This window comes from Gracilinanus agilis, chromosome 6, assembly GCF_016433145.1.
Source record: "Gracilinanus agilis isolate LMUSP501 chromosome 6, AgileGrace, whole genome shotgun sequence".
Taxonomy (NCBI): domain Eukaryota; kingdom Metazoa; phylum Chordata; class Mammalia; order Didelphimorphia; family Didelphidae; genus Gracilinanus; species Gracilinanus agilis.
The window spans coordinates 49,956,922-49,968,462 of NC_058135.1; the positions used below are offsets into that span (position 1 = coordinate 49,956,922).

The following is an 11,541-nucleotide window of genomic DNA, read 5'->3' on the forward strand; positions in this document are numbered from 1 at the left end:
GGTTTTATAAGATTACTCACTTACAAAAATGAGCAATATGGAAATGTTATACATGATAATACATGTTTAACCCAGATCAACTTGCCTGCCAGCACTGGGAGAGGGAAGAAAAGAGGGAGATAAGTTTGATCATATAACTTGGGAAAACTTGTGTGGAAATTTATGTAATTGGTAATAAATAAAGTTAGATTAAATTAACAAACAAATACGTATATGTAGATTGTGTCTTTATTGTTTCTCAATTCATTCTCTGTAGGTGGACATTCACAAATTATTCTTCAAATATAAATTGTATACTTGTATTTAATGATCTCTCAATTCCACTCATTTCACTCTTTATTAGTTCCTGAAGCTCTTTCCAAATTAGAAAAAATTAACCTGCTCATTGTTTAAGGTGTAGTAATATTCCATTACAATCATAAACCACAATTTGTCCAACCATTTCCCAATTGATGTACATCCCTTCAACTTCCAGTTCTTTGCCACCATGGAGAGAACTGCTAGAAATATCTTAGAACATATAGCTTCTTTTCCTTTTTTCTCTGATCTCCTTGAGAAACAGACCCAACATGAGTCTGGTCTCATTCTTATATTGAGGAGCACATCTCCCAAGAGCTTTTGCTTATTTGGATTATAGCTATTGAAATTGGTCATGCTTGAAATTAAGATATTTTAGTATTATTATGAAAATTGTTTTGACCTTGTAGAATCCAAAGGTACCATGCTTGGGAATGGCTGCACTACAATAATATAATATATGCATTATTTTGCTTAATATGGCACTGGATGGGAGCCTAATTCTGGACCAATCATGGACTTGAAGAACAGAAAATGACATATGTAAGAGCAGAATGGTGCATATATCAGCTGTAAGAGCAGAATGGTGCATATATCAGCTGTTTTTGTTTTTCTTTGTTACAAGGGAAGGTTCCATTTGTATGTAGGTATAAATATCTAGAAATGACTGAGATGTAAAAATAACAGGCATCAATAAGCCATTAAAAAATTCCTACCTGTATTATGTATCCATACCAGAAATAATTTTATTATTTTTTTCTTTTGGATTTTTGAAATTGAAAAATCTTTTTGGTTCTCTTACATAGTTTGTATTCCAGAAATTTACTCAGGTTTTATATTAAAGGTGGCACTTGAACCATTTCTTATGTGAAGTGGACACACTTCATGGGAGATACTAGTAAATAATAGAATGAGGAACCCAGCTAGGGGAGATCAATACTAGACTGTGGCATACCCTATTTTTTTCATATAAAAACCAGTATGCTATAGAGACGAGTTTTCCCTTAGGACCAGCAGTCGTTGACTTTAATAAAAACAAGTGTTCACACTTCTAAGAAGCTGGCAAAAATTGCTTGCATTACTAAAAATTCATATTATTAAATGAAAAAATATATAGTCGGAAATCCACGAAATGTAGTATCCATTCCTTTCCTATGCCCAGTGAACAATTCTGTCCAATCATCCCCTCCTTGAACCACCTTCTTCCCACATTCTTACAGCTTCAGAATGAATGTTCATAGTTAGAAGGATCTCAGAGTCCCCTTATACTATTCATCACTTTAAAAAAAGGATGTTTTCCACCATCTATCAGCCTTTGGTTGAGGACCCATACCTTCTTAGGTTTCTTCTTCCATTTTTGGATGGTTGTAACTATTAGAAAGTTGTTTTCCTTACAGTAAACCTAAAATTTTCTACTTTGCAACTTCCATCCCTGTCAGCCACTTCTGCCCGAGGACCAGCAGAACATGTCTAATCCCTGTGATAGCTCTTCAAATACTTGAAGATAACCATCATTTCCCTTCTCTCTGCACTCCTCCCCATTATTTTCTCCAGATTAAACATTCAAGAAATTCTCATTTGGGATGGATTATAGACTCTTTACCATCCTGGTGGATGAATACAGTACTTCTGATGTGTCATGAGTAGGGAAGGGCACATTGAAACTATTTCCTCTTTAGACCTGGGCACTTTTCTTTATGCAATCTAACTCAGCATTAGTGTTTTTGGCTGCCATATCACTGAATTGACCCATACTGAGTTTGTACTTTACTGTATTTGCGTTAACCATATTTAGCTTTAAAATTATAAATGGAAGTATAGAACTCTCAAAACTAAAATGTAATGGGTAAAAAAAGACACTTGATAAATGTACATGGTAAAGACAAAGCTGTTTAATTTATTTAAAAACTTTTTAAGGAGTCAAATCCTCCTATGCTCTCCATCACTCTTAAAATTTTTATTTGTGGTTAGATAAAAAAAAAATTCCAGGTATCTCCCTCCTCTCCCCAAACTAGATTAGATACATATATACACCCACAGACATATATATTCTCTTTATCATTTCTCTCTCTAAAGGTGGCCATTCACAAGTTATTCTTCAAACATTTAATATTCTCTTGGTTCTATTTATTTTGCTTCATAATTTCAGTAGGTCTTTCCATGTTTGTTTTTTAAAATTATCCTGCTCATCATTTCTTATGGCTCATAGTATTACGTTATGATCATATATATCTCAAAGGAATAAATGTTTTCTTACATATGAGTTTCTTTCCTTTCCCCCCTGATTTCCTTGGGAAACAGAACCAGCAATGGTATTGCTGGGTCTAAGATTATATATAGTTTTATAAATTTCTGGGCATAATTCCAGATTGCTCTCCAAAATGGTTGAATCAGTTCACAGTACAACCAGTAATGTCCTGTTTTTCCACAACTCCTTCAACATTTGTCATTATGCTTTTTTATAAATCTAATGGATTTAAGATTTTGATTGCATTTCTCTAATCAGTAGTGGTTTAGAGCATTTTTTATATACTTATACATAACTTTGATTTCTTCATCCCAAAACTATCATATCTTCTGACCATTTCTCAGGTGGGGAATGATATAGTCTTATAAATTTGACAAAATTCTCAATATGCTTTAGATGAGAACTCTATCCAAGAAACTGTCTACAAAAATTTCCTATCAAATGTTTTTTCTATTCTTTCCTTCTAATCTCGGCTACATTAGTTTTTATACAAAACCATTTTAGTTTTGTGTAATCAAAATTACCCATTTTATATCTCACAATGCTATTTTTGTTTATTCATAAATTCCTCTCCTCTCCATAAATGTGATGGAAATATGTTTCCTGTTCTAAGTTGTGTATGGTATCTCCCTTTATGTCTAGCTCATGTATCCATTTTGACCTTATCTTGGTAAATGGTGTAAATTATTGGTCTATTCCAGTCTTCTTAAATTCAGCCTCTGGTTGAGGACACTCAGTTTTTACCAAATAACGAATACTTATTCCCAAAACTTGGATCTTTACTTTTGTCAAATACAAAGTTACTATTATATTTTTCTACTGTTTGTTGTATGTCTGTTCTATTCCACTGATCTACCTTACTATTTCTTAGACAGTATCAGATAGTTTTGATAATTCCTGCTTTATAATACAGTTTAAAATCTGGCACTTGCTAGACCCTCTGCTTTTATACTTTTTTTCATTAATTCCTTTGATATTCTTGACTTTTTTTCAAATAATTTCTTTATTTTTTCTAGTTCAATAAATTTTTGGTAATTTAATTGTGATGGCATTGAATAAGTAGGTTAGTTTAGGTAGTATTATTATTTTAATTTTATTAACTTTACCCACCCATGAACAATTAACATCTTTCTTTTTTTTTTTTTAAACCTTTACCTTCCGTCTTGGAGTCAATACTGTGTATTGGCTCCAAGGCAGAAGAGTGGTAAGGGTAGGCCAGTGATTCCCAAAGTGGGTGCTACCACCCCGTGGTGGGTGCTGCAGCGATGCAGGAGGGCCATGATGGTCACAGGTACATTTGGGGGCAATGAATAACTCTAAGGAGGCTGCGATAGTATGTGACAGGGGGCGCTAAGTAATACTTTTTCTGGAAAGGGGGTGGTGGGCCAAAAAAGTTTGGGAACCACTGGGGTAGGCAATGGGGGTCAAGTGACTTGCCCAGGGTCACACAGCTGGGAAGTGTCTGAGGCTACATTTGAACCTAGGACCTCCTGTCTCTAGGTCTGGTTCTCTGAGCTACCCAGGGGGCATCTAGGTGGTTCAGTGGATTTAGCTGAGCCAGGCCTAGAAATAAGAGGTCTTGGGTTCAAATGTGACCTCAGAAGCTCCTTAGCTATATGATCCTGGGCAAGTTACTTAATCCCCATTACCTAGTCCTTACTGCTTTTCTGTCTTGGAACCAATACAAAGCATTGTGAGTAAGGATTTTTTTAAAGTATTTTTTGGTTATATTTATGTAGTTCTTGGGTTTGTTTTGACAGGAATGCTCCCATATATTTTATTCTGTCTATGATTATTTTAAATCTCTTTCTATCTCTTCTTACAGGTCTTTGTTAGTGATACATAGAAATGTTGATGATTTGTGTGGGCTTATTTTATATCCTGATACTTTGCTAAAATTGTTTCAACTAACTTTTTGGTTGCATCTCTAGGATTTTTCACAGGTGCCAATCATATTGTCTGCAAAAAGAGGTAGTCTTTGCCCATTCCTATTCCTTCAATTTCTTTTTCTTCTTTTATTGCTACTGCTAGCATTTTTTTAATACAACATTTAAATATTATTGGTCATAGTGTACATCCTTGTTTCACTCCTGATCTTTTTTGGGAAACTTCTAGTTTATTATCCCTATTACAAATAATATTTGCTGGTAATTTTAGGTTGATACTTCCTTCTCATTTTAAGAAAAATAAGTGTTTTTAATAAGAGTTATATTATGTGAAAAGCTTTTTCTGCCTCTATTTATATCTTATTTCCTTTGATATTGATATAATCATTTATTTGAATAGTTTTCCTTTTATTAAGCTGCCTCTGCATTCCTTGTATCCCTCTTGATCATGATGTATAATCATTGTGATATATTGTTGCAGTCTCCTAGTTAGTGTTTAAGATTTTTGCATCATATTCATTAATGAAATTGGTCTATGATTTTCTTTCTCTGTTTTTTGCCCTTCCTGATTTAGGTATCAGTACCATATTAGTTTCATAAAATGAGTTTGGTAGAACTCTTTCTTTGTCTATTATTACAAATAATTTATTTAATACTGGAATTTGTTTATTTTAAAATATTTGGTAGAATACTCTTGTAAATCCAACTGGTCCTGATGCTTTTTTCTTAGGAAGTTCATTTATTGCCTGCTCAATTTCTTTTTTAAAAAATACACGTATTTAAATATCCTTTTTCTACCTCTGATAGTCTAGGCAGTTTATATCTTTATAAGTGTTATTCCATTTTACTTACATTGTCAAATTTGTTAGCATATAATTGGGCAAAATAACTCCTAATAATTACTTTGATTTCATCTTCATTGATGGTATATTGATCCTATTTATTTTAAATGGAAGTAGTACATAAATTTAGACAAATACATACATGGTAGCTATACATACATGAATAAGTGCATTAAATTTTTACACTTTGAAAATTATTAAAAGTTTTAGAAATATAAATATAAAAGTTTACCTGTACCTATAACACTATTTTGTAAATCAGAAACATCTGGGTTTAATGAATATGTAAAAAATTAAATCCAGTATTTATATATAAAAAAAACCCTGCAATGGAGTAATGTAAGAACCAATAAAGCTTTGGGATGCAGTTAGTCATCTATTTCCTTTAACTTCATACGTACTATTTTTCTGTATATCATTTTTTATTTCCTTCCTGGAAAAGGATAGTGAATGGCTAAAATAATTTTTCTTACATATTATCAAAAACCTGATTTAAAAAATTTTTTTAAAATTATCAGGCCAGAAAAAAATGAGCCCTTAAATTGTTGATGCCTGAGATAGAGGAAACATACGTATCAATTATCGGTTATATATTGATTTATTTATATCTACACTAAGTTGTCTACAGAAAAACACCTAATACACAGGTTAATACACAGGTTAATATCCATAGCTTAATATCTTTTTTGTGTATATATATATATATGTACACACACACACACATATATATATTTCTATATACACACATATTATCCTTATAAAAAGGATCCATCAAAATAGGAGTGGACCCATTGCTTTAGTTCTTGTTAAAAGAGTGTGTAAATACCTTGTCCTGGACTACTAGGATTGTTGTCTTCTTTGCTTCTGCAGAGATGGGGAGAAATTATGGAATTCTAGTACTTAGAGATTTCTTTTTTTAAAAATCCTTACTTTCTTAGAATTCAATACTGTATATAGAGTGGTAAAGACTAGGCAGTGGGGGTTAAATGACTTGCCCAAGGTCACACAGGTAGGAAGTGTTTGAGGTCAGTTTTGAAGTCAGGACCTCCTGTTTCTAGGCCTAGATCGCTATCCATTGAACCACCTAGCTGCCCCTGTTGTCCTTCTCTCTTAAAAATCACTCGTTCCCAATGCCAGAATTTTATTTTTTTAGTAGCAAGTGAAAAAACATGAGATTTCTGTTTACTTCCATCTTAATATATTTTTCATAGCTGCAAATAACATTGGCTTAAAATCATTGTTTGAAGTGTATTCTTAAGACTATAAGAGAAGTATCTTCCCTATAATTTTGTTTTTACTCTAGCCTTGAATTAGGACCTATTTAGTAGTTCTCTAAGACCAGTATTAGAAAGAGAAATTCCTTTCAATAAGTTTACTTGTTTAAAGATGAACTGTTTTCTCTCTTAGAGTATTTTGCTGGTATCTTTTGTATCCATCACTGTTGTGATGGAGGTTTTCACTTTTTCCCTTGATTTATGCAATCTTATGAATAACAATGAAGTTTCCCCCTGATATTCAGGAAAGCAGTATTTTTATTTGGGGAGTAGGGGTGAGGGGGCAGCAGTGTGAGAGACCTCGGTGCATTTTGTTCCCGCTTCTCTTAGACATGTTTGATCACTTTATACTATCATTTCCTATTCCTAGTTCTTTCTAGCTATACCTTCTGGGAATTTCTGAACAGTGATCATGTCTTCCAGCAAGCCAGAGTTTAGCCATACTAATTTGGGTGGTAAAAAAAATTGAAGAAGAAAATAGTAGAAAAAGCTCTGTAATTAAACCACAGGTGTGTATCAGCCTTAGGTTCTGCTCCCATTGGTTTATTTTCAACATGAGAATTTATTAACAGACACAGGTGGTAAAATATCTCTTATTTTTTGAAAAAAGTATCTCTTTCACCCATCTATGTCGAAGAAGTACTATCATTTTCAATCCCATCAAATGAAAGCACATTGGGCCCTAATAAGCCAATGAGGAGAGCCCCATTTGGAGCTGTGATCAGGATTCCCAGAAAGGCCATAGTCATCACAGTCTTTGCGTAGGCTTCCAAGTGAGGTGTGTTCATACTTCTTGTTGTTTCTAAAGCCAGAGGTCCTAATACAGCCTATGTTTAGGGGGGAAAAGGTGGAGGTAGTCAGAAAAAAAGGTTCAAAAAGCATCAAATCTTCCCCGATTATTAAAATAACCAGCATTTAGCGAGGCACATTATACATGGTTGGGATGTGATCAGTTCATCATATGAATGAATGCTTTCAATGTGTAGATAGTCTACTGTAAAGTCCCAGTTCATTACTCAAAGGGGAAAAATAAAAAGTACTGAAAACATTTAAGAAAGAAGTATTCCCTCCTAGAGCCTTTCCCATAATGAAAAGGCAGCATTACGTAGAGGAAAGAGCCTTGGGTTCAAATCTTGGCTTTATTTCTTACTACCCAGGTGACAGTGAGTGAGTCACTTCCCTCAATTGGCCCCTCAGTTTCCCCACTGGATTTAACCAGGTTATATCGAAGGTCCTTTACAGCTCAAAATCTATGATCAAAAGACTCACCTTTGGTATTAGCTCAAACCGTCAGCATTTTTCTTTAGGGCATTTGGTGGATGAATGAAGGAACAATATACAGAACTTATGAGGTTAATTAGAGAAAAAAAGGAGGTGGGAGTGGGAGGATATATGGACCTGGACACTTGAAAATGAGTCACTGACCTGCCAGGGGATGTGACCTTTTCTTTTTTGACCAGTTCTGTGTTTTTTTAGAGTAAGGTGCCAATGCAGAGTGGTATCTGCACCTGAGAGTCTGAGAGAGTGGTTTGAGGGCTCTAAGCAGCCAGGTTGTACTTTCCTAAGGGGAACTGCTAAACTAATAGAGTATCAGTTCAACAAACTTTAGGGTGGGCAGTAGGTGGAACACTTTACTAGCTACTGTGGCATTTTCATAGAATGTTTTTACGTCCTTGAGGACAGGCCACATTTTATTTTTGTTCTTATATCCCTTCCCAGTAGGGATAGTTCCTGGCATGTTGGAGAAACTTAATTAATGCTCTGATATTCATTTGTACCTCTTTACCTTTGTTTCATCCTTCTTCATTTGTCTTCTACCTAGCTGGGTTCTAACTATCCTTCAATTCCCATCACAAGTCCTAGATACTCTAGGAAATCTTCACTAGTTAACACTGGCTTCTCCTCTTCCTTTCCACCATAATTTGTGCTCTTAACTGTAGATTTTGGCATTTGATTATATTCCACCAGTCTAAACTCTCCATTCTTCATGTGCTGCCTGGTCTCCTCTAAAGACTAATCTTTTAAAGAATAAGATCTCTTTCATACTACTTTTGTACACCCAAAGGCACAAGCATTCCACAAACACTTGAAGCATCTGAAACCTGCTTTCTCTTTCCCATACACAATATTCCATCTCTTGTCCCTATGTCTTTGTTTGGAATCCCTGTCTCAAGTACCAGCACCTACAGAAAGACTATCCTGATGCCTCTAGTTACTGGTGCTCCAAAATGAAATTCTTTGTAACTACTTTGTGTTTTGTATTTAATTGTGTATATTCCCCCCTCTCTCTTTTATCTCAACAAAATGTAAGCTCTCTGAGCACAGGAGCTTTTTATTTTATTTTTTTTCTCTGTCTCTCCAGTGCCTATCAACATTGCCTTGCACATGAAGTTCTTTACTACATGTTTGATGAATGAATGAAACTTGACATTTTTGAAATATGATTTTAAAAATAATTTAAAACTTTAATTTTAACCATTATTATACCAATGAAGTACAATATCAAAAGAAACTGGTATGCAAAAGTCTCAGCCACTACAGATAGAAAACAACAATACAATATTCAAAGATTCTTGAGAGAATTCAGTTCCTTTCTATTCAACAATCTTGGCATTTAAACCCTTCTTATTTATGGACTCTGAGACTTTAGGCATTGAACCAAATTGAGATAGTCTTTTCAGTCCTTGTGACCAAATTCCTAATAATTTTAGTCTCCTGATGAATCAATTTATTATTCAAAAGTTTTTATTACTTTTTCAAATGACTACCTTGAGAAGAAAATGTGCAGGCATCAATGAATCTGAAAAATATACTTAACATGGACCAAGAAAACATAATAAATTAAATTAACCTCCAAATATCCATTTGGCTAAGTTAGGTCATTAAACACACACACACAGATAGGTACTGAGATTGTGATTTCAAAGAAATAGAGAGCCCTATGTCATATGGCCATTGTGTGTCAGAGGTCACACTTGAACCTAGGTCTTTTCGTTCCAAAGCTAGCTCTTTGTCTCCTTATACCAGGCTGCCTGGATATAAATATATACACACATACATGGACACACATATGGATAAATAGGTGTTTAAGGAAGACTACTATCTCTAGTGGGAGGACTTGTCAAGCCTTTTTGAGGACTGCTCATCCACTTTTGGTGTCCATCTGCCAATCAACTCTTACTTGTGGCTCCAAGAAGCTGTAGCATGCACAGCAGACACACCCCAGTAAACCATCTCAGCAGATGGGCTAAACCAGGTTGAGGATAATCAATAGGCTTCAAACCCATCAGTAAGGTAGGAGAGTGGCTACCCCAACCATGTGGATACTTCCCCCAGCAGAATGGGTTGATGAGAAAAATTTGTTCCAATGGCCATGATGGCAGCTGAAGCAGGCGCTGTGAAGCGCTTAAAGCTTGGTCAGACCTCAAAGATGCCAAGGTCACCTACTGTAGACTGGGCCATCACCAGTTGTCTTGACTTTTGTCTTGCCACTGGACATGGATGACTCTGGAAGAGAGAGTGAGGCTGATGACTCTCCCTCACTTAAAGCCAATTCATGCACAAGTCAAGACATCACCTTATGATGTCATTGGTCCTCTTTGAAAATGAAGGACAAACAACAACAATAGACACACATACCTGATTGTGTATATTTACTGGAAGAGTACAAGTTCTTCAATCAGTCAATCAACAAGTATTTATTAAGTGTTTACAATGTGCTAGGCACTGGGAATACAAAGAGAGAAAACCATCTCTGACCTCAAGGAGCATAGGTTTCCATTCCACCCCCCAATATTCCCTTTATTCTCTTCTTTATCTTAAAAAGAACACATACTCAAAGAGCTCTTTAAGGTATGCAAAATATTTTCCCCATAACAATCATATGAAATGTGCCATATTATAAGTAATACAAACATTATTCCCATTTTACAGACAAGAAAAATAGACTCAGAGGGGTAATTTTCCTGAATTCATACAACTAATAAACAAATTTTTCTGAATTCAGAAAATATTTTCTTCCCATCACATGGCTTTCAAACACCAAGAATTGAACTAGTGTCCATGTTTTACATTTCCCTGGATAAATTATAATTCTTAAAAGATCAAGAAAGATTGAAAAATGGAGGTTTTGTCGTCAGATTTCAATAGAATAAACTTCTATTTATTTAGACTGATTTTTTTTTTTGGAAGCAGAAGCATACCCAATATTTTGGTTTTCAAGGCACTCAATATCTTTCAACATTGTTCATTTAAATGATTTAAAAACATTTCCCACCACAATCCCATCCATTTGTATTTTCTAATTCAGCTATACAATTGCCTTAAGTATTTTTTTTTAGGGATCAATCAAGGATATACTTGCAAAATGAGCAGAATGGTCATCATTTAGTATAGGAGTGACCTCCCCCAAAGCCTGGTCACAACAATAAAAAGTTGTAGCCATGTAGTGTTGTTTTTTTTTTTAACTTTTACCTTCTGTCTTCAAATCAACACTGTGTACTGGTTCCAAGACAGAAGAGCAGTAAGGGCAAGAACAATAGGAATTAAGTGAGTTGCACAGGATCACACAGCGAGGAAGTATCTGAATTTAGATTTGACCTCAGGAGCTCCTTTCTCTGAGCCTGGATCTCTATCCACTGAACCACCTAGCTGCCCCTGTAGCTGGGTAGTTTGACAGTTTTCTGTTTATTGGACTGGAACACCGGATGACTGTTACCCCTCTTCCAGTGTGTAAGTTCTAACAGTCTTTCTTTAGAAAAAGAGTAAACAATTACTCTGATAATGATTTTCTAGTTATGGGCCAGAATGTGCCTCTTCTTTCACTTTCTCAAGTCACCTCCTTCACTGCCATTTCCATTAGCATCTCTACCACACAGTAAAGATGTGAAAATTTAATAGTAACCTTTAAAATTTCTTTCTTTCCTTCCTTCCTTCCTTCCTTCCTTCCTTCCTTCCTTCCTTCCTTCCTTCCTTCCTTCCTTCCTTCCTTCCTT

General features: G+C 34.9%; 1 protein-coding gene across 1 annotated transcript in view; it reads right to left on the minus strand.

Moving 5' to 3' along the window:
* Positions 1 to 7,173: 7,173 nt before the first annotated feature.
* Positions 7,174 to 11,541, minus strand: part of LOC123252240 (sodium/hydrogen exchanger 9B1-like) — an 84,140-nt gene continuing 79,772 nt past the window's right edge. The window contains exon 10 of the mRNA XM_044681630.1: positions 7,174 to 7,374. Coding sequence (XP_044537565.1) covers positions 7,174 to 7,374 — 201 coding nt within the window. The remainder of the gene's footprint in view (positions 7,375 to 11,541) is intronic.